Source organism: Podarcis gaigeae, assembly GCF_964106915.1.
Source record: "Podarcis gaigeae genome assembly, chromosome: 7".
NCBI lineage: Eukaryota > Metazoa > Chordata > Lepidosauria > Squamata > Lacertidae > Podarcis > Podarcis gaigeae.
Window position 1 is genome coordinate 85,363,293 of NC_139683.1, and position 27,765 is coordinate 85,391,057.

Below are 27,765 nucleotides of genomic sequence, written 5' to 3' on the forward strand. Positions count from 1 at the left end.
AGAAATCAAATGCAATTTTATTGTATCCAAAAGAGAATTGGCATACATGCTACAGATGCTAAATGTTGCAGGTATGCATCCAATTATTATATTGATATAGTCCATTATCAAGGATTTGTCTAGTACAGTGTTAATTCTCATTTGCATTTCCTCCTAGAAGTAAGTAGGTTAGGCCTGCCTTTTTTGGCCATTCACATCTGCAGTCATCCGTAAGCGTGATGATGTTCAGGTGAGCAAGGCATGCTGGCATTCAATATGTTCAAGGTGACCTCAGTCTGACGTCATGGTTAGTTGGTTTAATGCTACTTAGGGATTTTGTCCATCGTGCAGGTGTTTAATTAGAACTTTATTTTTCCAAAGGCAAGGTAAAATGGCTTGCAACCACCTGCCCCCTGCACATTAATACATTAAAAGCAATGGGGGGGGGGGGATACATTAAAAGCATCCTGCCCGATTCTAAAAGGCCACAGATAGTTACACAAGACCAAAGGCCTGGTTATAGAGGAAAGGTTTTGCCTGGTGCCTAATACAGTGGTGCCCCACAAGACGAATGCCTCGCAAGACGGAAAACCCGCTAGACGAAAGGGTTTTCCGTTTTGGAGGTGCTTCGCAAAACGAATTTCCTATGGGCTTGCTTCGCAAGACGAAAATGTCTTGCGAGTTCCTGCGGGTTTTTTTTCCTTTCCCCCCTTTTTCTAAGGCGATAAGTCGCTAAAAACCGCTAATAGCGCTAATCCGCTAAGCCGTCAATGGGCTTGCTTCGCAAGACGAGAAAACCACTAGACAAAGAGACTCGCGGAACGGATTCTTTTCGTCTTGCGAGGCACCACTGTATATGCAGTGAAGGAACCAGGTGAGTCTCCCTGGGGAGAGCATTCCACAAACGAAGCTGCCATAGAAAAGGCCCATTCTAATGTTGCCACCCTCTGGATCTCTTGTGGAGGGGGCACGTAAGGAAGGGTTGCAGATGATGATCACAGGGTCCAGGTCGGTTCATATGGGGAGAGGCGGTCCTTGAGGTATTGCGGCCCTGAGCCATTAGGTGGACTCCGCCTGTGTTGTGGAAGTTTTGTCTAACATCCTCTTTCCTAGCTTTCTAGCAAACAACGAAACCATTTTGTCAATGCCACTCTTCAGTGCCAAATCACAGGCTGATAGCCCTCTGGAATTCTTCTTCTTAATGTCTGCATTACATCTGTGGGAAAAAAGACCTTTTATTAGTGATACCTCTACCCAATGCAACTGCCTCTCTCTGGCTGGCCGGAAGGAGGGCTTAGGTTGTTGTGCCAGGAAAATGAAGTCTCGATTCTTGTTTCAAACAGTGTCAATAGCTCTTACTTCTGTCAGCAGTTATAACAAAACTACACAAAAATGTGTTAATACTAGGGTTGCTCCCGGGCAACAAAAATTAACTTTGGAGCCTCATTTGCTGTTTCAGAAAACAACATGCCTTGGCGTGAAGCGAGGCCCATTGATTCGACTCATGGTCCATGGCAGCATTATCTTCAGGAAAAATGAGGGTTTGTTCCCTCTCACTTCTCGCCATTGGGAAGTCAAAATTAGTTATACTTCTTTTCACAGCAGGCAGAGTTTTCCCCATCCTGGAGTAAACAATGCCTACCAAATTACAGTGAAATAAGGGGTTTTGTGGGTGTGGTTTGGCGTGATTGTTTTTTAAATTAAACTTTAAAAGCTCTCCCGCACAAAGTAAAAGTGTCTTTTTATTCTTAGGAAGAATTTCATTAAATCTGCAGGTATCATAGACCAGGGGTCAGCAAACTTTTTCAGCAGGGGGCCGGTCCACTGTCCCTCAGACCTTGTGGGGGGTTGGACTGTATTTTGAAAAACAATAATAATGAACAAATTCCTATGTCCCACAAATAACCCAGAGATGCATTTTAAATAAAAGCACACATTCTACTCATGTAAAAAAACACGCTGATTCCTGGACCGTCCGTGGGCCAGATTTAGAAGGCAATTGGGCTGCATCCGGCCCCTGGGCCTTAGTTTGCCTACCCATGTCATAGACCCATCCCAAGAGATGAATCCTGCCAAATTTCAGAAGGATAACTGCAGTGCTTTCCCCACACAGGCAACTTTTAGAGTTGGGGGTGGGGTAGGCAACAAAAGGGAAAAAATAATCTTCACTAGTATTTTGAGTGCAATTGGTCTAAAAACAACATACATTAAAGTGGCATCCATAACATGCATGCTTCCAAATTTCAGGCAAATTGGCCTAGCACTTGCATTCTAGGTGCCTTTAAATAGGGAGATGGGATAGGGAGAAAAAACTTAAAGGGATTAGTTTCCTACCAGTACCGTATTTTTCGCCCCATAGGACGCACTTTTCCCCCTCCAAAAATGAAGGGGAAATGTGTGTGCGTCCTATGGGGCGAATGCAAGCTGTTGCTGAAGCCTGGAGAGCAAGAGGCATCGGTGCGCACCGACCCCTCTCGCTCTCCAGGCTTCAGGAAGCTATCCGCAAGCCTCGTGCGCCCGGCGGGAGGTCCCGCTGAGCACGCGAGGCTTGGGGCGGCAGCCTGTTGCCCGAAGCATGGGGAGCCCTCCGGAGGGCTCCCCGTGCTTCGGGCGAGTGTCTGCAAGCCCTGCGCGCCCGGCGGGACGCTTGGGGCGGCAGCCTGCCACCCGAAGCACGCCGAGCCTTCTGGAGGGTTCCCCGTGCTTCGGGCGAGTGTCTGGAAGCCTTGCGCACCCAGCGGGAGGTCCTGCCGGGCGCGCGAGGCTTGGGGCGGCTGCCTGCAGCCCGAAGCATGCGGAGCCCTCCGGAGGGTGACCCGTGCTTCGGGCAGGCTTGTGCAAGGCTTGGGGCGGCAGCTGCGGCTGGGGGGGGGAATTTTTTATTTCCCCCCCCAAAAAACGAGGTGCGTCCTATGGGCCGGTGCGCCCTATAGGACGAAAAATACGGTAGCTTTGTTTGTGGGCACTGATTCAATGGTGTTGGGTGGTACTGGACACAGAGCAGCAAGACTTGAGGGAGCGGCTGGTCTGGGTGTTGGAAACTTTCATTTCCTGGACCATATTTCCTCCTGTCTAGTCATCTGCCCAAACTGATCCTACTTCTTGGGGTGAGCAGAGAGTGAGCGGGGGCTTCTCTTTTCCTCTTTCATGCCTGACATCTCTGCCTCTGCCTCTTACCTAAGCAAGAGGAACTACTACCGTATGTGCAGGTGTAGAATAAGAGTTTGGATTTGATATCCCATTTTATCACTACCCTAAGGAGTCTCAAAGCTGCTATCTCCTTTCCCTTCCTCCCCCACAACAAACACTGTGAGGTGAGTGGGGCTGAGAGACTTCAGAGAAGTGTGACTGGCCCAAGATCACCCATCAGCTGCATGTGGAGCAGCGGGGAATTGAATCCGGTTCACCAGATTACGAGTCCACTGCTCTTAACCACACCACCACACTGGCTCTTTAAAGGTGTACTTTAAGGCTGCTCTTGGCATAGTCTCTGGAACTTTCCCCTGCTCAGCTTCTCCTTGCAATGCAGGCAGATGGCACAACTGGGATCCACCGCCAACTCAGGGGGTGCCCCAGACTGCTGTGCCCCTCAATCCCACTACTCCTGCTACCATTGTCAGAGAAGATGTAAACCTGCAGCTGTAGCGTATCAAAATAACATGGCTTCAGAGTGGGTGGACTGGACAACCAGTTAAAATTTCTTTTATAATGATGTATCTGTTAGAAGAACAGGGCTGAGTTACTAGAACTAACATCGCAGGGTCCCTTAATCCAATGATACGATGTCAACTCTCTACTTATCCTGAGAAGAAGTAGGTGCTGGATGCGCTCAGCACCCCTTTTTAAGCCAAGGTTTTTCCTGCTTGGCAGGGGATTGGACTCGATGGCCCTTGTGGTCTCTTCCAACTCTATGATTCTATGATTCTATGATTCCATACTTACCCTAGCAATGCATCCACGCATTCCCATCCTTCCAATCCAAGCAAGACTGCTTCATGTAGAGCTGTATTGTTAAGCCTGTGTAAAAGTAGAGCGAGGAAAGGGGACAAGGCATAAGAAACCTAGGCTGCTAACTGTAAGGTAAGAATAATGAGGCAGGCTTGCTTCCAGCCATCACAAATCACAAGTAGTAGTAAGAACTCACCTTTAAATCATAACATATAAAATGGGAACCTGCTTTTAATTTACTGTAGGCACTTATTATTATTTATTAGTTAAATTTGTATACCACACTTCATCTGAGTTCACAAGATAATAATAACGTATAAACAGACAAAATAAGAACAAAAACAAACCAATATGCAATATGACTGCATACCAGAGAAGTTCTTTTCCCCCCTGGTCAGATGGCTTGAAACTGACATTTTGATTGTTCCGTGTCCCATCTGCAGCATTCAGTGTGATTGTGCAGCTTCCATACAAAATACACATTTCCATGTGAGATTAAATGTTTAAAAAGGGGTGGGGGAGGACAACTGTGCATTGGGAGAACAGCTGCATATTGGCATGGCATATTTCAAACAACCTGTTGACTGCTTCAGGCAGCAGTGCATGCCGTGTGAACTATATAGGCATGTAAAAAATGCCATTTACTGTAGATTTCCCTCTAGTATTCAGAGTTACTTCACCAAAGCTTTATTAGGTATTACAAATATAGGCCATCATAAAACATCCATATACAGTGGTGCCCCGCAAGACGAACGCCTCGCAAGACGGAAAACCCACTAGACGAAAGGGTTTTCCGTTTTGGAGGCGCTTCGCAAAACGAATTTCCCTATGGGCTTGCTTCGCAAGATGAAATGTCTTGCGAGTTCCTGCGGGGTTTTCCCCCTTCCCCCCCTTTTCCTAAGCCGCTAAGCCGCTTATCAGCTGATCCGCTAAAAGCCGCTAAACCGCTAATAGCGCTAATCCGCTAAGCTGTCAATGGGCTTGCTTCGCAAGACGAAAAAACCGCTATACGAAGAGCCTCACGGAACGGATTAATTTCGTCTTGCGAGGCACCACTGTATAAAATTTTAAAATATATACAAATAAACAGCCATGTAAAAATATGTAACAAGGATTGTCATTGGAGTTTCTTCCTGCTAAAAAGTATTCAGAGTTCATTCTGTATGTTAAGAGCTTCCATTTCCAAATAAGCATAAACAATCAGACCAGTTAATCAGAATGCAGAAGGCTGACGTACGGTCTTGACTGATGGTCCAGGTTGGCACCTTTCTGCACGAGAATGGGAATAACTTCATGATGCCTGTTCAGCACAGCCAGCGTTAAAGCAGGTTGGTCCTCGCTGTTGGTGCAGTTGGGGTCAGCTCCCTGGAGTGTGTGGGAAAAGTAGAAAATCAAACATACCTCCCTTCCTTCCCTCTTTTAAGGTACAGTGGTACCTCGGGTTAAGTACTTAATTTGTTCCAGAGGTCCGTTCTTAACCTGAAACTGTTCTTAACCTGAAGCACCACTTTAGCTAATGGGGCCTCCTGCTGCCACCTCGCCGTCGGAGCCCGATTTCTGTTCTCATCCTGAAGCAAAGTTCTTAACCTGAAGCACTATTTCTGGGTTAGCAGAGTCTGTAACCTGAAGCGTCTGTAACCCGAGGTACCACTGTATTGCACATTACACATTGTTAAAATGGTATTTGAATTACAGGAAGATCTGGTTAATGTTAAGTAAAATTACAACTGTTAGAATATATATACTAGGGTTGCCATATTTTAAAAAGTGATTTTAAAATAGTTGTTGAGCTTTTTTTTCTTCTTTTTCTATGCTTCCAACAGGGATTTCCAGACATTTAAGCAATTTCTGCCCAGACACTGTTTTTGATGGCTGAATCCTGGCAATGTGGTTCACACATCCACACATGTCTACTAAGCTGGAGGAAAGAGGATTGAACATAATAAGTGGTGGCTATAAAAGCAGGACTTGCTGACGATTCACATGCAGGGAGCGGGGAGAGGAACAAGGCTGAGCTCACCAGCTCTCATCCCACATCCCCTTTACCACATGCAAAAACTGTAACTTGTCTGAACTGTTTGACTAACATATGCCAGGGAAACTTGTACCTACAGAGGAAGAATTCTAAGTGGATCACCTATTCAAGCTTATACCTGTTAAGTGAGTAGCATAAAGAACTACGTATCGACAATTTGTGGTATACATCTATTGGATAGTTTGATTTTCTTTTGGGGAAATGTTATTTTTAAAAAAGAAACAAATGTATTCCTAATAGTTGAACAGAATGCTTCAGAATGCCACACTACTGAAACTTGCCTCGTCAATCAGTTGTTCTACAACGAAAAGTCGCCCTTGGCCTTTTGGACCCACTTCCTTCAGCAACTGCCTAGATTCAGTCTAGAAAAATGCAGAAACAAAACAGCCAATATAGAATTATCTACAGGATGTTTTTTTAAAAAAACAAACTCAATGGTATGCAGCCTGCATATTTGTTTGTTAAAAACAGCCATTTCTAGGCAATGGAGATGCAATCCTACAGCCAGGAAACTGCCTGCTGAGTGACATCAGGAACCTGCAGGTGTGTCATTCAGCTCCTGAAGAGGGTGTTCCATGCGCAAGAGCTGCCTCCCTACACCAGCACCCTGGGCTTCTGGCAGAAATGCTCTATTTCAAAGAATACCACACTGACCAAACAAAGGCTGAGTGCCTGTGAAAGCAACATGCCACGGATGGGATGGGTCGTGGGCATGGCTGGTGCCTGCCACACCCTAAGCTCCGTCAGCTGTTCCATCCCTGAGGGCACAAAGCCTCATCTTGTCAAAGGCCAATATAAGTAATTGTCCTCCCACAGAGATCAATGGAAAAAAAACCTCCCCACCTGCCAGACCGACCACTAAATAAGCGAGCTCAGGGTGTAGTAAACCCTCTTCAAGGTGATCTCAACCCCAAGTCAGGTGACAGGGCACACAGAATGGAGCTATACATTGCTTGCTTGCTGGTGAGGTCAGTTCTGAATAATAGACGTCAGGATGAGTGCCAGAATTGTGACATATGTCAACCACACAAATCATCCCCTGGAACTCCTTTCAGTCAAGAGGAAAACAATGAGCTCATTGGAGCAAATCTGCTTTGCTCCTAACAGAGAGGCGAGACATTCCACTGAAAATCACCATTGGCTACATATTGGAGAGCCATCAGCCCCAGTTTCAGAACAGATTTGTTTCGCTTTGGAAGGCATCTTTCCCCAGAGCCATGGTGCCAAGAGTGTGCATATGACCTTGAGGGAAGCCCTGTTCAGAAGGAACATCTGCAGGCACAATAACAGTGAGGAAAAGGGCCAAGGCACATGGTACTCTTGCTCAGAGACTCCAGTGACCATACTTGACCTTTAAGTTAAGTATGCAGATTCCCGGGATTTGTATACAGTGGTACCTTGGGTTAAGTACTTAATTCGTTCCGGAGGTCCGTTCTTAACCTGAAACTGTTCTTAACCTGAAGCACCACTTTAGCTAACGGGGCCTGCTGCTGCACCGCCAGAGAACGATTTCTGTTCTCATCCTGAAGCAAAGTACTTAACCCGAGGTACTATGTAAGCGTATGTAATCTGAAGCGTATGTAACCCGAGGTACCACTGTAAAGTTCCGTTTGCATGGACAAGTGAGATTGGAAATGAATGCATGGCAGGCCAGTTGATGACCCACTTGTGACAGGATGGAAGCGTGACCCAATAGCTCTTGTCCACCACCCACCCCTTTGGTGCCAAGGCCAGGGATATACTGCATGGCCTTAACCAGGCATTCACCTGCTGCTTGCTCTGCATGTTCTCCCTGTGGGATTGCTCTGGCTACCAAGACAAAAATGGAAATGCCTTGCTCAGAACAGAAATAGGAGGAAGGGAAAAGGCAGTGGAAGTAATAATATTTACTGTGCTTTCCCCACCTCAAATAGTACTTGCCAGAAAAGATTCGTTTTTAAAACCAGCTTGGTACTAACACTGCTTACGTTGCAGCATCCCTACAGAGGCGTTAACTGCCATACTAAGAGCAGATACATACAGTGAGCTTGTCTTCTTTTTCTAGACATGTCCCTGTTTTCATCATCCTTTTGACTTTCTCGCTGGGGCTTGGCACTCTTTGACTCTCTTCTCGGGCTAAAATAGAGAAAGCTACAATGATATTCAAGTGACGTCCATAGTATAGCAAAATAACATAGAAGCCCCACCTAACAGCAGCATGAGCTGATTAACAAAAGAATTTTGTTTATTGCAATATTCTTAACAAACCCTGCAGTCTTCTCCCCCAAGAATATGTCCTGGTATTTCCACTGAGATGCCTGGTACGTTTTTCTGCTTTTTAAAGATGTATGGCTTTCTGACTTTGCTGCTGATCAAATTCTCTTTTTCAGGTCAGTGAATACCTGAAGCTCTTGATGGAAGCGCCTTTCCCCTCCACACCAAGAAATCTAGGCAAGAGGTGTGTGTGCCACCTCTTTTGGCTCTCGGTCTGTAGCTCACAGCCTGAGATATAGCAGCAGGCTACATTTCCACTATCAAAGGGACCAGCATCTGAGATGGAAGCATCAGGCATCAGGTGAATTACAAGGCAAAGCCCCATGGTGTCATTGTGTTGAGCAGCTATCAAAAGGCCTGGGAGAAGATGAATGTTTTTGCCTGGCACTTAAAGATATGCAATGAAGGCATCGGGCCAGCCTCCCTTGTTCCTTAAGCAGGGAGCCACAGCAAAAAATGCCCGTTCTGCTGCCACGCTCTTGACATGCCTTGAGACTCATCTGCTGTAACAACGGAGTCAAGATCCCGGTGGATGCAAGTGATTTTGTCCTCAAAATGCTTTGCAAACAAGTCACAGTGAGCTACCATTGGTTCTACCACCTCCTTCAGGCCAGACTCACATTACCTGGCAAAGCTTTGTCAGAGAGCACAACAAGGATGCAATGGAGGCAGCCAAGAAAGCCACCATTGCTGCCTTCTCTGCCACTAGGTAGGCTCCAGGATGAGCCCTCACAATTGTTTGATTGCATTCAAGTGGAGTTTTTCTCCACTTGCGTTTGAGCGTTTCTCCCAGCGTCTTTCCTCACCCTAAGCTCTGGAGTATATCAGGAAGTCAAATCGGCTCCACAAAGCAGGAGAGGGCACTCAGAGGAGATTGTGTCAATGGCCATTTGGGTGCTCCAGAGGTTGGTGAGGGCTTTGGCAGGAGCGCCACTCATATTAGCTGGAAAAGCCCCCAGAGCCATCTGGAAACCCATCTGAGGATGGACCATCCTCATAGAACCCTATATTGCAGAGTGGAAAGGTGCTGAAAGCAGTGAAGGGTCCTTGGGAATACCATGCACTTGGGATCTACTTTAAGGTTTAATTTTCAGAGGTGTTAAGTGGTGCATACTTTTCTGAGTACAAGTCACTGTTTGAAAATGTACAAAACAAGGATAGCATTTGAACCAAATCACACCAGAATGCTCACCCAGACCAACTTGACTTTCATATAATCCAGCTCTTCCTGCTTTGCTGGGGCTCACTTCATGATAGCCAAATGCCAGTGGTTTATTGGTCAAAATATCCTGGACAAGGATAAACAGTATATTAAATGACAACCTTTGCCATACCAACATAAGCTATAATTCAGCACAGTGGTTGTAAACTGTATTGCAAATTTTCTTGATGAGAAGATCTGTTATGGCAGTGAAGCTTCTCTCAAAGACGATCTGCATGCCACTGCTTATCCTTCCCTATGATGTGTAGCTACAGCAGGTGTTGGGAATAATCTTAGGTGCAATTTGCATGTTGCATAAAATTTTAAATAACAGTTTAAAGACAAACAATGGTTTAATTAGAATGAGCACCATGCTGGTGCACCAAGCTCAATGTTCTGCAACACTCCTCAACAGTCTTGGCTTGATGAGTTATCCAACCTGGGCTCATGGTTTGTTTCCTTTGAACAAACCAAAAGTGGTAAGCCAAGAGCAAATCTTGGTTACAACTAATGGTGTGTAAGGAAGAAAACAGAATACAAGCCCACTCATGGCTATGAGGAAACAAACCATGAGCCTAGGTTTAGACTACATGACAAACCAGTCTGTGGTTTGTTTTATTCACAGCGCAGGAGCAAGGGAAGAACGAACAAACTTTTGAGGAGCATCCACAAGTACAACACCTGCTCGTATTAATCTGTGTGGACTAATCCTTAATCAAACTCTCAATTCAAGCATGACAACAATCAAAGTATGAGTTGTTACCGGGAGCTATAAAAATAAAAAGAACCCTTGGAAGTAGATAAAACAAGTTATATGAACAGCAGTAGAATGCCTAAGACCACAAGACAACAGTGATATAGATTAGATGTTCTATTTTAAGTGAAAAAGACCAAGGAATAAAAAAGGACCAATGTCCAGATGGGATAAGTGGAGAATTCTTCCAGGAATTTAATGGATTAATGGCACTTAGATTGACCAAAAAAAATTCAGTGAAGTAATAGTAATGCAGAGTGCCTAATGTTGGGGAAAGTGCATATAGTGATCGTATGGTAATCTGGGAACAATCCTGAAAAGCACGAACCATTATAGACCTATCCCACTCCTGGATACAGACTATGATTTTGGTGGATATATATATATGTGTGTGTGTGCTCAAAAATGTTATGGTTTTCCAAAATTTATAGACAAACAAACATAAATCCTAACTGTAATTATTCCACTCTTATTAACATTGTTAGGTGACTTCCCCAAATCCACCTGGCTGAGTTTCAATGTATGGTATATCCTTGTGACAGTTTTCCAAAACAAATTTCTCATAAAATTTACTTAGTCAATTAAGATCTTTCTTTCTTTTCATTCTAACTTTAAACATATTATTTTATAACATCACATATTTAAATCCTAAGCCAATCTGGCATTTGCAAGTATTTCTATTTAAATTATCTTAATATATTTAGCTAAATAGTCTTTGAATTTCATCCATTCCTCCTGATACTCCTCCTCCTTCTGGTTGCGGACTCTTCTTTGGTGGCAATATAAGCAGGAAGGATAAAGTGCTATTTTGGAAGAATATATAAAGGAAGATCAGATGGGCAATATATTAGAAAGCATATTTGTTAGGAGAATCTGCTTACCCAGACTGTATTAAGAATGTGCCAAGAAAGTTTGTGTAGGAAAAACTCAGCCTCAGATTAGATAGAAAGTAGACACTGATCCTCCAGAGCCAGTCATCTAGCTCTGATAATACAGGCATGCTTTTTCTCTGAGAATGTGACCTCATTTATGCACATGTGTAAAGCTAATGCAAGGGAATAAGCTTGTCTAATGTATAGTTACAAAAAAGGTGGGAGGATAGATAGATAAAAACCACCTCTGGAGGGTCACCCGTAATGTAAAATGCTTTAAGGCAGCTGCACCCCGATTCCCCAGTGTTGAAGACAGATTTCCCTAAAGGTAGATATTTGGAATACCACTGGTTTAAAAGAACTGCAATGAGCCTTGATTAGCCCAGTTGCGATTTACTGACTCCTGACTACCAATGATTCTCATTATAGCACCTTCCCATCTTTATCAGCTTTGATTTCCACACTGACCTTATTTATAGCAAGTGCATAATTTATCTGGAGACTGACTTGATAGCTGTCCTTGTGGACTGTAGCAGAAATAAGCTATAGAAGGAAAAATGTGATTAAGTTTTTTTTTCTTCTTTTAAAAAGACAAATAGCTATGATCCTTACACAAACACACACACACGGACATATATTACTTTCAAAAAAGATTTTTCAAATCAATGTACAATACAGCTAGGTTATATATAAAACCAGTTAAAATCTTAGTTGAAAAGAAAAGCAGAATAGCAGTAAGAAAAATATATCAGCAGTACAAAGCATTTTGAGATGAGCCTTGACCAGTTGGCAAAAAGATACCAAGGAGGGGACCCAAACACCACCTGCAGAAAGTATTCCACAATGTCAGAGCTGTAATGGAAAAGGTTCTGCTTCTTGCTGAGGCTACTGTGGTCTCAACACAAGATGGAATCTGAAGGGCTCTACTTCTAGTTCTTTTTAACGTGGAGGTTCAAATGGCTGACAGGCAGGGAAGAAAAGGGTACTTCAAAGAACTTATCAGGACCTGGTCATTTTTGGTTTGGAAGGTCAAAACCAGCACCTTGTATTTGGCAGAAACTGGCTGCCAAAAATAGGTGATATGTGATTATGCTGACTCAAGCCCATCAAGAGGCAAGCAGGGACATTTTGCACCTGCCAAAGTTCCTGAACTATTTTAAAATACAGTTCCAAGTGGAGCACACTGCAGTAATATCCTCTGGTTAAACCAAGGTATCTAGGGTCTATCTTTCAGTAGCAGTGCAGTTGTTGAATCAGCCAAACCTAAAACCACAAACTTGGTTGACCACAAACTTGACATGAGCCAACAGTGTGACGCGGCAGCTAAAAAAGCCAATGCAATTCTGGGCTGCATCAATAGGATTATAGCGTCTAGATCAAGGGAAGTAATAGTGCCACTGTATTCTGCTCTGGTCAGACCTCACCTGGAGTACTGTGTCCAGTTCTGGGCACCACAGTTCAAGAAGGACACTGACAAACTGGAACGTGTCCAGAGGAGGGCAACCAAAATGGTCAAAGGCCTGGAAACGATGCCTTATGAGGAATGGCTAAGGGAGCTGGGCATGTTTAGCCTGGAGAAGAGGAGGTTAAGGGGTGAGATTATAGCCATGTTCAAATATATAAAAGGATGTCACATAGAGGAGGGAGAAAGGTTGTTTTCTGCTGCTCCAGAGAAGCGGACACGGAGCAATGGATCCAAACTGCAAGAAAGAAGATTCCACCTAAACATTAGAAAGAACTTCCTGACAGTAAGAGCTGTTTGACAGTGGAATTTGCTGCCAAGGAGTGTGGTGGAGTCTCCTTCTTTGGAGGTCTTTAAGCAGAGGCTTGACAACCATATGTCAGGAGTGCTCTGATGGTGTTTCCTGCTTGGCAGGGGGTTGGACTCGATGGCCCTTGTGGTCTCTTCCAACTCTATGATTCTATGATTCTAAAACCAAGGCACCCAGGAGCAACACCAGGCTCAGTAGTACGCTCGAATGGCAAACCCAACCCTCACAGGAGAATGCAGAGTGTGATTCCATCCAAAAGAGGCTGACCCCAGCCAAGTGGACCACTGAGACCCCATTACCATCAACCCTTTTATCATTAACTCTTACAACTGGCTTGATTATTAACCTTCTCCATCTCAGTGTCTCCCTGATCATTTTGATCAGGGAGATGACAGCATGCTCCCAATACTAACATACTCTTGGAGCCCAGTATTATCACCCACAATGATTCTGTGGATGAGTCTGCCTCTTTGGGGATTTCTAGCTTGCCGGACTCAATGCTCTCTTTGACACACAGAGAGACCTCCGATACGTCCTTCCCATTAAATTGATACCCAGAGACAAAACTGTGCCCCACTGATTCTTCCCATTCCATCAGGTTTCCATTATGTCCCATCTAGGCTTGGAGGCTTCTAGCATTAGTGTATAAACATTTGTAAACCGTCTCTCTCTTCAAGCATCTTTTGCACCTCCAGAGTTTGGCTTCTCTTCAGTCTGATTAAAAGAATACTACATAATGCAGACTGCTTGAGTCAGCAAGAGACTTAAAACTGGCCAGCTAATTTATAAAACTGAAGACTCATGGAATTTATAAATCTATGAAAAAGCAAAAGAAAATATTACCAGAGAAAAGGATATCCATCCTAACATCGACCTCCTCATTCTCACTGAGAAAGTGATATAAAACACTTCTTGAGAACACTGACATTTTGGATTTAGAAGGTTTTAATAATGTTTTTGGGTGGCATGCATATTTGTGGTACGATAAGGTTAAAGCTCATAGAGCATTCAAAAACCATATTGTCAGGAAAGCGTTGTTTAATGTCAGGACAAGATACAAAGACATTGGAAAATAAAACCCCAAGGTGGTTGTCACCTATGGAAGCTAAGGCTCTGAAAAGACTCAATATGGAGGCCAAGTGGCCGAAATATTGGGAGATATTAGAACAAGAAAGAGACACATTGAAATTGCAGAGTTTTGAGAAACTAAAAGATAAAGTGTGAGATTGGTTGCATTATCATCAAATTAGAGAGGCCTACAATTTGGATAAAAAAATGGGCTTCCAGGTGGAAAAATCAAAATTGGAAACAGAATTCTTAGAACCGAAAACTAAGATACTTTCAAGAATGTATAACTTGCTGTTAAAATGGAATACACAGGATGAAACGGTCAAATCAGCCATGATTAAATGGGCGCAAGACATTGGTCATAACATCATGTTTGCTGACTGGGAAAAGTTGTGGACCACCGGTATGAAATTTGCGGCATGTAATGCCTTAAGAGAGAATATTATGAAAATGATTTACAGGTGGTACATGACCCCGGTCAAGCTTGCAAAAATTTATCATTTGCCTGATAATAAATGTTGGAAATGTAAAGAAACTGAGGGTACATTCTTTCACCTTTGGTGGACGTGCCTAAAGATTAAGGCTTTCTGGGAAATGATCTATAATGAACTGAAAAAGGTATTTAAATATACCTTCCTTAAGAAACCAGAGGCCTTTCTCCTGGGCATTGTCGGCCAATTGGTGCCAAAGAAAGATAAAACATTCTTTATGTACGCAACAACAGCAGCAAGAATACTCATTGCAAAATATTGGAAGACACAAGATTTGCCCACCCTGGAAGAATGGCAGATGCAAGTGATAGACTATATGGAGATGGCAGAAATGACCGGCAGAATCCGAGACCTGGGAGAAGAGTCGGTAGAAGAGGACTGGAAGAAGTTTAAAGACTATTTGCAGAAGCATTGTAAAATGTTTGAATGTTAAAATGATGTTGGATATAAAGATAATATGGCATTAGTGACATAGTTAAAAGGAGTATGCAAAAATGATTAAAAAGAAAAGGGGGAAAAGACCAGAGTAATATTATGTCAAATTTAAACAAATTGGTATAAGGGATTAAGTTATAAAGAATAGGTAAAAATTGTAAATAATTATAAATGAAATCTGAAAGAGGGTAAGGATTTGCTGAACTGGATTGGGTAAAGGGGAACACAAAAAAGGGAGATGTGAGGAAGTCAAGAAAGAGGGTTATATAATTATGAAGTTAAAAATTGGATTTTTTCTTTTGTATCTTTTTATTGTTTTCCTTTCGTTTTGATGTATTTTTTCTTTTTGATGTATTTCTTTTTGCTGTATGTCTGTTCTATTTTTTTTATCTATGCATTTCTTTTGTAAAATTTTAATAAATATCTTATATAAAAAAAAAGATATAAAACAAATCCAGACACTAACTTCTCTCACCAGTTGCATGGAAAAAAGGACTGTCTCCCTTCTTCTCAGCAAGCCTCTATTTTTTTTAAAAAAGCCAAGAGTCATCTCACCTCTTGCCTTAAATCACTACCCTAATTCCCTTTATGCATCAGCATCACAGGAGAAAGATTAGAGCCATAAAAGGTCCCTTCTTTCTCTTACCTTCCCCATTTGAGGTTCTCCAATCAAAGTCCTGAACTCCAGATTGTTTTGCGTGTAGCTTCTGAGGTGTGCACAAACATGATCTAGTTGCTTCCTCCAGTAACCTGAATGAAGGAAAATAGACTGAACATATCACTGGTGTTACAGAGTAGCTCAAGAAAGAGGGACCTTCGACACTGGTGGCTCTTGCAGGTGATTTCTACAACATGTCATAAACACAACAGTGGTGGATCCATATTGGACCACCCACAAATCATTTCATTTTATTAGTTGTTCTGCGATGCTTTCCCAATGTTATTACACTATTGCTTGGGTGGGTGGGCAACAAAAATGAGACAAAGAAACAACAATATTTCAGCAGGAAGGCATGCACTGATTGGAAATGAAGCCGTACGACTGCCCTGAAACTTTTGCAGGCACAAACAGTATTGAAAGTGGGACTGCATATAACGGCCCTGATGAGAGGGGAATCCTGTCTCCATTTTCCAGGAACTTATTGGGCCAGATCTCCCCTCTCTCCCTACTTCCCCTAAGCAGCCAGATTGAAAACCTTGTTATTTATTTTATGTTTAAACATTTATTTTCCCTTCATTAAAAATATTTTCTCCAAGGTGGGTAACAAATCACCTTTAAAAATAAATAAATTGTGAATCCCCCAGACGGTATGGTTAATTGGGCAGTATACGATAATTAAAATCCCCCAATCAAAATCAATCACATATCAAAAATACAGCAGAACATACCAGCATCAAAATCTAAGAACCTGCATAAAAAACTGAACCTACTACAAAAGGATAGCTGAAAGTTGCTGTAAGCACAATGACTCAAGTTCTTCATCTGCAAAGGAGTCTAGGAATAGGAGAAATCCAAGGGCTGTTTTATGAAGAATTCATTCTAAATAGCATCTTTTTACCTCTTCCAGGACTGATGGCTGTGAGCAGAGGTTTGTGATAATTTGTCTCATTCGATTTTTCCTTTTGAGAAAGGAGCTCACTTTCTTTCTTCTCTAGAAATTTGATGGATGGGTAGTACAAGCCAATGGTTTGAGTTCCTTGCTCTTTTTTCTCTAGTAAATTAGGTATTGATGGTGGCAATGAAATGACTGGTTGCTGCCTGGTCTGTAAGCTGTTGCTCTGTTAAAGATAGGTTGTATTATAGGTAAAAAGGCTGACACAGCTTATCAGATACACACATAAAATCCCACCAATATATTTTCCCTAAATGAATTAAAATGTTTTCTGAAGGAACTCTGACATTCTCTATCTGATCCAGTGGTCTGAACATACATTTACACTCATCATTTGGAGGGTTCAAAATGCAGGAGTGCCTCCTGCAGATACTGTCTCATCAGTATTGTAGTCTAAATAGATGTGCATCATAAATGGCTTATATTTGTTCACTGTTATTTATTTTAGTTATAGGCTATAACAAAGTGGAATATACTGGCTTATTTTAAAGTAGACTCATTTTCATTTTCAGCCTAAGGCACATAGAAAATTCCTCTTCAGTCTTTATTACATGCTGGTCCCACTATCGGAACACTCATTCTCTGAAAACTTAGTTACCTGAATCCAAAAAAGAATATCCAAACCTTGCTATACAAGTGGCTGATTCAGATATCTGAACAGCCAGAGTTTGCCCACTTTCTTACTTGTTTGGATTTTGCTGGTCAACAGCAGCCATTTCAGGCAGAAAGCCCCACTGAACCCAGTAGAACTTAGATGTGTATAGGATTGTGCAATTTTGTCTGCATGACTTCCCTTGAGCTACTGATAAGGGATACAATGCACTAGAAAGTGATTTGTAGGCACCCAAATGAAATGCAGTTCTGTGTACTAGCAGTCTTATTTATGCAGCAGACCTGGTTTTGATACTAAGGCTTTCATTTTATTATGCAAATTATACAGCAAGTAATCTGTAAAATATTTAGCGACATCTCACTTGAACCAGAGGACTGAGAAACTTGTCAAGTGGTCCTGGGCCTCTCAGATTGCTTGTGTGTGATTATTTTGTGCGGAAATTTCCTTACCATTTGCGCTTCTGGAAATTGGATCCCACAGACCACACACTGTGTAATGCAAATTGGATTTCCTGCTCCGCACACACAGTAGACTACTTTGCCCTTTGGATTACAGAACAAGCACATTTCAGTAAATGTAAGTGTCAAGCAATGTAGGAATATATCAGGTATTATGTTCTCACTGGGACGCAGGTGGCGCTGTGGGTTAAAGCCTCAGCGCCTAGGACTTGCCGATCGAAAGGTCGGCGGTTCGAATCCCTGCGGCGGGGTGCGCTCCCGCTGCTCGGTCCCAGCGCCTGCCAACCTAGCAGTTCGAAAGCACCTCCGGGTGCAAGTAGATAAATAGGGACCGCTTACCAGCGGGAAGGTAAACGGCGTTTCCGTGTGTGGCTCTGGCTCGCCAGAGCAGCGATGTCACGCTGGCCACGTGACCCGGAAGTGTCTCCGGACAGCGCTGGCCCCTGGCCTCTTAAGTGAGATGGGCGCACAACCCCAGAGTCTGGCAAGACTGGCCCGTACGGGCAGGGGTACCTTTACCTTTTTATGTTCTCACTGCTACAGCAGGACCCCCCCCCCCAAGAAACTGTTTCTATACAGAAATCTTTTATTTTTACATCCACTCTGAGCTACCTTTTGACGGATGCTGCCTTGTTCTTGCAGCCGTGGAGTCATCAGAGCTTCACATACGATACATGTTGGTGAGTTCCTGGGCACCATAGTCTGGCATTTGTTGCACAATTCCATCTGTAGGAAAATAACAGACACATTTGTATCCATCTTCTTGCCAAACCAGGACAATAATCCTCAAAGCTTGAAAGGTGAGAACTGTCAAAATCCGTGGAATGAATCACAGGTTAAAAGTAAAAAAAGAAATTTCACATGCATAGCAACAGGACGAAAAAGGCAACAGCAGCCAACCATACTCAAGACTTTACTGTTTCAGCATGTCTATGAAAATACTAGGAAATTAATTCCTGGTGGAGTAGTGACAATGGAGGCAAGAACTGACACTGATGGCAATGGAAACACTGGAGACCTGGTTGGGGCAAATCTGTGTGTCCACTAAGAAAAAGTCGAGATCTGCAAATCCTTTCTAACATTACTTCTTTATACAAGCTAGTGCAAACACTTAACATGCATTTGACCCAACTAGCCACTTTCATTACCTGAGAATGAGGCATCCATGTGGCAGAATTAGACTTTTCTCCATTACTTGAGGTATTCAAGTAATTTTTCAACAGATGTGTTCCAATGATTTGTGAGGGCACAAATGATTTTTCTTTTGACAAGCCTAAAATTATGCACACATTTCATTTTATTACTTTTCAATATCACACTTCAAAAGAATGTTAACCTTGACTAACTGTGAAACGCATCTAAAGCATGTTCTGGAATGAAATAAATTAGAAAAGAGTTAAATCAATGACAAATTCACATATACCAAAATACATACATGGAAATAATAACATATAGATGCTGCCCTGTAGTTTAGACTATTGTTGTTTTAATCCCTATTTATATAATTATCTTGATGTTCTGTTCAATGGTTCAAAAATTGTACCAGGCGTATAATAAAGAACTGGTCCACAGGTGTTATTCCATATGGACCACGTTTGCACGCAATACAAAACACAGAGGAGGCGGTTGTATGCTTTGCATAAGTATGCTAATCAGTTGTATATGGTAAACTGGTAGCCTAAAGCTTACTGACAACTGGAGTGATAAAGTTGCACAAAGTCAAATTTACAGCACTGCCAGTTTCACTGGTCATTTTGATACAAAATTAAAGTGGCAATATCCAAGGGAGTAACTTTGAGTACAGAAAAGAATGGGTTCAGGAAGTTATCCATAAAGCTCATGTGCTGCCAGTTCAAATTCTTTGAACCAGTGACCTTTTTGGAGTTCCCTCAATTTTGGATTTAACATACAGTACCTTGTAATTCCAGTGATACATCATGCAAATGGAACTTGCTTTCAGCACTTGCTTCTTTCTTTGTTTGTTTCAAATGAGACAATTCATCTTCCATCTCCTAAGAACAAAGATTCTGATTTATAATCATATATACATATTTTGGTTTGTTGCACATGCTCTAGCCATTCTCAAAGGACTCTTATCAGCATGCCTTTGGAATAGGCCTTGTGGTAGGAATGAAGGAGGGAATTATTAATGGGGCAAGGCAGCAAGTGACAAGTTATGTCTCCATCTGTGGACACCCTACACATTGTTGGCCTCTACTGCTATCTAGAAACAACACAATCCCTGCATCTGTTGGCATAAGTTGCTACAACATCTCATGTATGGAATGAAATGTTCCACTTATTATCTAGTTACACTCTACAATCCAGAGACATTTCAGGATTCCATCCATTTTTTATTTCAGAGTCATAATTTGATTAGGGATGGAGATAAACCAGGGGCCAATACAAATGTATAGTTTACATTCAGCGTGCCAGAATATTTATTTTTTTCTTTTCTTTTCCCTTTCATCCAGAAATTCTCTTTGGAGTCTTGTTTCCCCTTTTCTCTATGCATCTCCTGGCCCCTGCTATTCCTGAAGCATGTGAGCTCTTAGCTGATTATCTCCCTTGGTTCCTTGCCCACTTCTCTGGTGTCCCAAAAGGGGCAATAATCCTCTCTCTTCTTATATCTCCTATTTATTTTTCTACAAATCCTTTCTCCCCCTTTCCACCTCATCTTCAACCATTAGTTGATCCCTCCATTGCAGGGGGCTCGACTACATGATCCTTGGGGTCCCTTCCATCTCTACAATTCTATGATACCCATGGCCATATGAGCCCGTTGGTGCTGACCAGGGGCGCCGACTTATAAAAAATATTGGGGGGGCGGGGGCCCATACCGACTTATAAAAAATATGGGGGGGGCCCCAAGACCTCCAAACTGCTGCTGCTGGGGGAACGAAAGACCTTAAGTGAACCTGTGAGGGCCCGCCCTTTGCGGCAGCCGATTGGCTGCCACCGTGGGCGATGAATATTAATGAGCTAGGGGGAATCCCGCTTCTCGCGGGGCTGACGCCAGCCCCGCAAGATTGTTGATGGGTTGAGAGCCCGCAACCCCACCCCCTCTCTAGATCGGGAGTGGCTTTGTTTTAACTCATTACTGAATGTATTTTAAAAGGTAACTATCGTCAAACAAGGAAAATAAAAAATACCAACATAATTTTGTGATTTTACAAAGCATAATATAACTAATAATTTTCTTAAATTATTGGGGGGTGGAGCCCCCCAAATGAATTTTTGAGGGGGCTCGGGCCCCCTCAGGCCCCATGGAGTCGGCGCCTATGGTGCTGACAATACTAAGCTAAATGAACCAATGATTCTTATTTAATGTAAGGCAGCTTTCTATATTCCTTTGTAGGGAGACACGGGTGGCACTGTGGACTAAACCACTGAGGCTCCTGGGTTTGCCAATTGGAAGGTCAATGGTTTGAATCACTGCAACAAGGTGAGCTCCCGTTTTTCTGTCCCAACTTCTGCAAACCTAACAGTTTGAAAGCACACCAGTGCAAGTAGATAAATAGGTACCGCTGTGGCGGGAAGGTAAATGGCGTTTCCGTGTGCTCTGGTACTCTTCAGAAGGCTGTCTGTGGACAACGCTGGCTCCCTCGGCTTGAAGCAAGATGAATGCCACACCCCAGTCACTTTTGACTGGAATTAACCCTCCAGGGGTCCCTCACCTTTTACCTATCTTCCTTTGTACGTTATAAGAGGCTTGCACAACTTGTGAGCTGTAATGGTTCTAGGGGTTGCTCGTGCGTAAGTCATCGCCACACCTGGCTGGGTTACCTGGGTGAACCCTTTCTGTCCGGACATCCACCCATCTGTGGCTGCCTCAATCGCTGGCAGAATCCGTCAGTGGGCGTTTCTTGAACTTCTTCCAGCAAATAAGTTCTTTGATGCCTAGTCTCCGCCTACTTTCCCTGCGCGGAAGTCTTCTGCGCAGGGAGGGTGTGGGCAGCGGAGGACCCGTGCTCTCCCTGCTGGTCTCCGACGAGGAATCATGGAGCCCCCTCGCCGATTCCCCCATCTGTCCCCCTTCTCCACTGGTGCTACGCTGATTTCCTTCCCCTTCAGATGGCCTGCCTCTCTCCCTCCTGGGACGCTCTCCGGCATCCCTCTGGAGCCCTCCCTCCTCCTCTGGCTCCGATGGCAGTTCCCTGACATGAACCCTCCAATATGAATGGAGACCAGCAGTTATGCATGAATAGGGGTTGGGGGTGGAGGGAATAACTTCTGCAGATGCTCAATATCTCTCCCCTTTTCGTGACACCCCAGGCAGACAGGAAGAACATGGATTATTATGCCACTGTTGTTCCCTAAGTTGCAGCAGGAATGGAAGAAGCCTTATTTGACCATGAACTTGCTCCATGAGGGTTCTGATGACTCACTTGAATAGATGCTTCCCCTGCACAATCCTGAGCTACTTTGAGTTAGATCCAACTAACCCAGTGCACTAGCAGAAGCCAGTGGAAGAATTCCTGCTGGTACAATGGGGCTTTCTCTCTCTCTTCTCCCACAAATCCACTCTGGGGGGTCAGGAGAACCCCCAGAACAGCACTTGAGAGAAGGAGAGGGGAGGCTGTTCCATTTGGCAAACAAAAATGGTCATGCTGATGGAACAACTGTGTTAGCGTGACATTGAATTCTACTTTTTGTTTCCAGTACCTCAATGTTTTCTGAAACACTCCTCATGGATCTCTCCAGCAACAAGAAGGGGAGTTTAAAAAAAAATAATATGCTGCAAGACCTTCATATTTAACAGCATTAATGATTCATAACACTTTTCAGCAGATTTAACATTTTTATAACTTGCCTGACTGATGAGATTTTCCAGGAAATTCTCATTCTCATCTTCATCAGGTACATGTACGTTGGGAGTTACATATTCTACTATAAATACTTTTGTTACAATGGTACTCTCTCTGCCGTCTCTGTAAGTTAAGAATCAAGAAACTCTAGACCAGGCCTGCATAATTTGTGTCTCATATAAGGCATTTTATTCTTTTTGCTGCCTCTGGTAAATGTATAAGAATTTGGCTTTGAGGGTCTCATCTTGTCTGCGTTCCAACACAGTAGAAAAATAATAGGTAAATAAGGATTAAATGTGTTTCAACTTTATCACTTAATTAAAAATATATATTGCCTTTAAGTCCTCAAAGAGACTCCTCAATGCAGCTAACAATAATCAAAGTTAAACTAAACCAAAACCAATCCATAAAATAAACAATAACACAAAATAACATCCAACATAACAGAAACAACAGTAGAAACAACATGGAGATATACAGTATCGCATTGATGGAGGTTGGACTAGACCAGGCATTCCCAACCTTCGGCCCTCCAGATGTTTTGGACTACAATTCCCATCATCCCTGACCACTGGGCCTGTTATCTAGGGATCATGGGAGTTGTAGGCCAAAACATCTGGAGGACCGAAGATTGGGGATGCCTGGCCTAGACGATTCTCAGGGTCCCTTCCAGCTCTACAATTCTACAGTTCTGTGATTTTATGCTTCAATCTCATGAAACTTTACCTCTTTTGATCTCTATCATGGTCCTAACAGAAATCTATTTGCTGAAGCTGCTCTTTGCATTTGGCACGGTCACAAAGCCTCTGTATAATTCCACCTTGTGGATGGCACCCTCAAGTGCAACTCATGACCCCAACCTTTCACTAGTACTTTAGTCTCTTATTCTGGAGATGGGGAAACTTACAGACTTTCTCCAGCCACTATGGGGAGGAAGAGCCAGCCCAACTTCTCCTGGTTCCCTGTTTGCCGAAATCTTGGGCATGTATTGCTGGAGCAACCTCATGGGAGATAAACATTAGAGTGACCTACCGTGACCAGTAAGCCTTCAGCATCACAGTGTTAGACTAAGTCTGGGGAGACTTTGGGCCAGTCACTATCGCTCAGCCTAACCACAGGGCTGTTGTGAGGATAAAATAGAAGGCAGGAGAACCAGCTAATGGAGGGGAGACCTGGAGCAGCATGAGGCAGGAAACCTTCAGACATTTGTGCTTGGGGAAATAATTCCTTTGTCTGGATAGGGAAGAGGTGTGAGTTGGAGGAATCTTGTCTTGGGCTCTTCTTAACCAAAGAGAAAACACTATTGTATATCAGGGAGGAGTGATACTTGGTATTTGCCTATCCAGACTTCAAGCAAGGGCCACAAAATTCTAAAAGGGCAGGCAGTGTTACAGTGTCAGAGAAGAACTGCTTTAAAATGTACATAGAGTGGTGCCTCGCAAGACGAAAAGAATACGTTCTGCGAGTCTCTTCGTCTAGCGGTTTTTTCGTCTTGCAAAGCAAGCCCATTAGCGGCTTAGCAGATTAGCGCTATTAGCGGCTTTTAGCGGCTTTTAGCGGCTTAGAAAAAGGGGGGGGAGGGAAAAAAACCCGCAGGAACTCATAAGACATTTTCGTCTTGCGAAGCAAGCCCATAGGAAATTCGTTTTGCGAAGCACCTCCAAAACGGAAAACCCTTTCGTCTAGCGGGTTTTCCGTCTTGCGAGGCATTTGTCTTGCGGGGCACCACTGTACCAGCTTTTAAGAGGGGATTTGTGTTGAGACAGTGGAAAAGTTAAAACTTCCTTTACCCCTAGACTGCTCAGGCTTCCCCCTGGTTACTATTTACATTTTTAAAAGTGTATACTTCAGTGGTGTTAATGCAATTATAGTCATATCTAGTTTAGCTTTAGATGATAACACAGAGTAGTATTTCATCTATATTTGTTATATATCAAAGATGATACCAAAAAAAAATTGCCCATCAACACACACACACACACACACACACACACAGCAAAATCTGCCTTTGTTTAAAAGCTGGATTACATAGTGATAACACTTACTTTGTAACTGCCAGTGCCTTAATTGTTATTTTCCCATCTGGTAATGTGATTGGTCCATTATACTTAAAAGTATTATGATCTCTGTAATTAAGTTTCCTAAAGAGCTGTGGTTTACTTCCATCAATAGTATAATATATGGTGACATCAGGGGTATCTGAAAGATGAAAAAAAGGATGTTATCCTTCTTCCCTCAAACAATAATTTCTATATGAAAATATTCCTTAAAAAAAACCCACAAATTTAAATCACAAGAATAGACTTCTTGCGAGCAGATGTCTATCTCCCCCTTAAAGACATACATAAAAACGCACACGGTATTCAGCTGCAATCTATACAGTATTTGTACAGCCTGGAAGCAAGCTTTCCCAAAGATTAGTAATTGCAAGTTGCAACCTACAACAATGTTGTGATTTAGCAGCTGCACCAAATAGGATTGCCTGTGTTTTAGCTAGATGGAAACTGGAGCCTTGTTGTGCTTCTGGAGGATTCAGAAGGGAACCCCTTTCCCAATAAAGTGCTGAAAGGCTCTAATTCAGGGCTGTCAGCACTGAACCAGAGCACTTTATGCGGTGGGCAGACACTGTTGCAGAGTAAGAAAGGGAAGAATTTCCTCTTTCCCCATTCTCTTTCTAAACTCCTGGCACACATCTGACTTCTCCAGTGCTGATACACCTGATGCCCATTTATAGATCTGCAGAAAAACAGTACTACTGAGCCTCAGGTGTTAAAGGACGCTTTCTCCATATGTGCATTTTCCTGCTTCAGTAGCACATGATTTTTATGGGAAATGAAGCAGGAGCCATGTGTGCCTCCTTCCAGCAACTCCTGCAGCCCAAGCTGGTGCCAAGCATATTGCCCTGCTTTCCTTTGCAGCATATTAGTGAGGCTGAGAGTGGGTCTTGTTGTCTGGGCAGCATAGGACCCCCAGGCCTGCACTTTGCTAACACAGCGGTTTGACTTCACCCCTGGAGTCACACTCCACTGTCTCTCAAGACAAATAGATTCCAACAACAGCATTTATTGAGAGAAGTAAATAATTTTGGGGATGGTGAGTTCCTTTCTTTTTTTGAAGTACTATGTTATAAACGCTTTTGCCATTTGTGGTCCCCACCTCCCAATTTCTTTATGTCTTTGCTAATAGTATGCAATAGAAAAGAAGAAGAATTTAATAATTTATAATTTCTACCCCGCCCATCTGGCTGGGTTTCCCCAGCCGCTCTGGGTGGCCTTCAACAGAACATTAAAAACAAAATAAAACTTCAAACATTAAAAACTTGCCCAAACAGGGCTGCCTTCAGATGTCTTCTAAAAATCGGATAGTTGTTTATTTCCTTGACATCTGATGGGAGGCCCTCTGCCTGGTTCCCTGCAACCTCACTTCTCGCACTGAGGGAACCGCCAGAAGGCCCTCGGTGCTGGACCTCAGTGTCCAGGCTGAACGATGGGGGTGGAGACGCTCCTTCAGGTATACTGGGCCGAGGCTGTTTAGGGCTTTAAAGGTCAGCACCAACACTTTGAACTGTACTCGGAAAAGTACTGGGAGTCAATGTAGGTCTTTCACGACTGGTGTTATATGGTCTTGGTGGCCACTCCCAGTCACCAGTCCAGCTGCCGCATTCTGGATTAGTTGCAGTTTCCGGGTCACCTTCAAAGGTAGCCCCACATAGAACGTGTTGCAGTAGTCCAAGCGGGAGATAACAAGAGCATGCATGACTTTGGCGAGACAGTCTGCGGGTGGATAGGGGCTTGTCTGCGTACCAGATGGAGCTTGTAGACAGCTGCCCTGGACACAGAATTGACTTGCACCTCTATGGACAGCTGTGAGTCCAAAATGACTCCCAGGCTGCGCACCTGGTCCTTCAGGGGCACAGTTACCCCATTCAGGACCAGGGAGTCGCCCCCTGTCCCCCCAAAACAGTACCTCTAACCACCGTTTTTATGCTGTCCCAGATAAAAATGCCTGTAGTGGGTTGGACAAGAGCCAACAGGTGTGATTCTTACCTTCATACAGTAGGTTACATTCATTCATTTATTCATTCACACTCCTATGCACACCTCTCTCCACCCAGGACAAACAAGAAGCATTATCACAGTTCAAGAACATGCAACCCTCTCGCCCAGAAGGGTTTGGGGCAGAGCTGGAATGAAGTGTGATCTAGGGAGAAGCATGGCATTGGTAGCACCCTAAGGTCCATTTAGAGTGGCCTGGAGGGCTGTGTTTCATCTCTGGGCCTGAGGTTCCCCACCTCTGTTTTAAAGTGCCTTCCTTTTTACAAGATGAAATCACTTATGAAGTGAAATGGAAAGACCAGCAGTATGTGTGTTGCCCATACAAAATGAAACATATAGCATGCATTCTGAGCTGTTGCAAATACCTGATTTGATCTCTATAAGTGTATTTGTATCTATTTCATGTTTAGCTTTGCCTGGTGTTGAGAATCGTAGTGGTATAATTTGAGGCACTAAGATGGATCCAGCAGTCATTTTTTCCCTCAAGGTCTATTGGAACAAAGCAAAATATTATTATTTTGAACACAACAATGCAGTAAGTAATACAGATGTACATCCACTCCAAGACTGAGGCTGCGATCCTATTCATACTTACCCGACAGTAAGCCCACTGTAGCCAGTGGGATTTACAGTAATTCTATCTAAATAGAAATGGTTAGGATCTCAACTGTGCATGCTATGAATTGCAGGAGAATTGCTGTAAACTTCTCCTCTTGGGATCCTTTAAAGGCTGTTTGCATGCCAGTATCTTCCAGGGAAGCTCAGTGGCACTGTCTGAGGCGCCCTTGCTGAGTCAATAAGATAGGTCACCTGGATCTAGGCTCTGCAACAGGTGCTAGGAACCTTTTGGCCCTCCGGATGCTAATGAACTACAATTCCCATCACCCCCCAGCAAGCATGCTCAATGGCCAGGGTTGATGGGAGTTGTAGTTCAGTAACATCTGGAGGGCCAGAGGTTCTCCACACCTGCTCTAGGAATCCCTCATTTAGGGGGCTCACTTGGCCCCCTTTAGTTTCAGTCCTCAAAAATATCGCTAGAACCATTTTATGCTGTCTGAGCCTCAGAATTTGATCCTATTTCAGTAAAAAAAACCACCCCACAAACCAATTTCATCATTATTTTGTTATGTTCTGAGTGGCTTCCCTGTAGGAAACTGGGGGATAGACAACCAAGCATCACCCTTCGTCCTGTATCTTTTCCGGTCCTCGTCACCGGGGAGAACCACCAGGTGCAACGGAAGAGCCCCGGAGCCACCGCCCTTCCCGCCGGCGAACGAGGCAGCCCCAGGCGCCCCTCAGGCGACAGTCACCGGCGGCCTCGCTCCGGGCCCAAGGCTCGTCCGTCGCCACGGCAACCGCAGCCTCTCTTTCCCACCAGCCCCGCCCCCGATGGGCGCCTTCTGTTCACGT

General features: G+C 43.6%; 1 protein-coding gene across 6 annotated transcripts; it reads right to left on the minus strand.

Annotated features, from left to right (window-relative positions):
- DZANK1 (double zinc ribbon and ankyrin repeat domains 1) lies at positions 1 to 27,757 on the minus strand. 6 transcript variants are annotated; one of them, XM_083748453.1, is made up of 18 exons: positions 27,536 to 27,757; positions 26,721 to 26,844; positions 24,346 to 24,499; positions 22,306 to 22,423; positions 19,408 to 19,504; positions 18,641 to 18,765; positions 18,105 to 18,218; positions 17,484 to 17,576; positions 16,368 to 16,587; positions 15,455 to 15,558; positions 11,511 to 11,585; positions 9,408 to 9,504; positions 7,983 to 8,077; positions 6,244 to 6,324; positions 5,165 to 5,292; positions 3,922 to 3,996; positions 828 to 1,195; positions 1 to 523 (listed from the first exon to the last, which is right to left on the minus strand). In XM_083748453.1, exons 2-17 carry the CDS (start codon positions 26,827 to 26,829, stop codon positions 1,039 to 1,041), a joined length of 1,842 nt encoding a protein of 613 aa, XP_083604579.1. In that variant the 5' UTR covers positions 26,830 to 26,844; positions 27,536 to 27,757; the 3' UTR covers positions 1 to 523; positions 828 to 1,038. The 6 variants fall into 6 exon arrangements, with proteins under 6 accessions (XP_083604579.1, XP_083604577.1, XP_083604578.1 ...); XM_083748451.1 differs by having other exon boundaries at positions 27,666 to 27,751; XM_083748452.1 differs by having other exon boundaries at positions 5,165 to 5,288; positions 6,240 to 6,324; positions 27,666 to 27,751.
- Positions 27,758 to 27,765: the final 8 nt, after the last annotated feature.

What these genes read in the sequence shown, in the direction of transcription:
- DZANK1 (XM_083748453.1), bottom strand. Translation starts at nt 26,829, where the DNA reads ATGACTGCTGGATCCATCTTAGTGCCTCAAATTATACCACTACGATTC. An exon ending in ATGCACTTGCTATAAATAAG is followed by an intron (nt 9,505 to 11,510) that starts GTCAGTGTGGAA and finishes ATCCTTGTCCAG; the next exon opens with GATATTTTGACCAATAAACC. An exon ending in AAAAAGAAGACAAGCTCACT is followed by an intron (nt 6,325 to 7,982) that starts GTATGTATCTGC and finishes GCATTTTTCTAG; the next exon opens with ACTGAATCTAGGCAGTTGCT.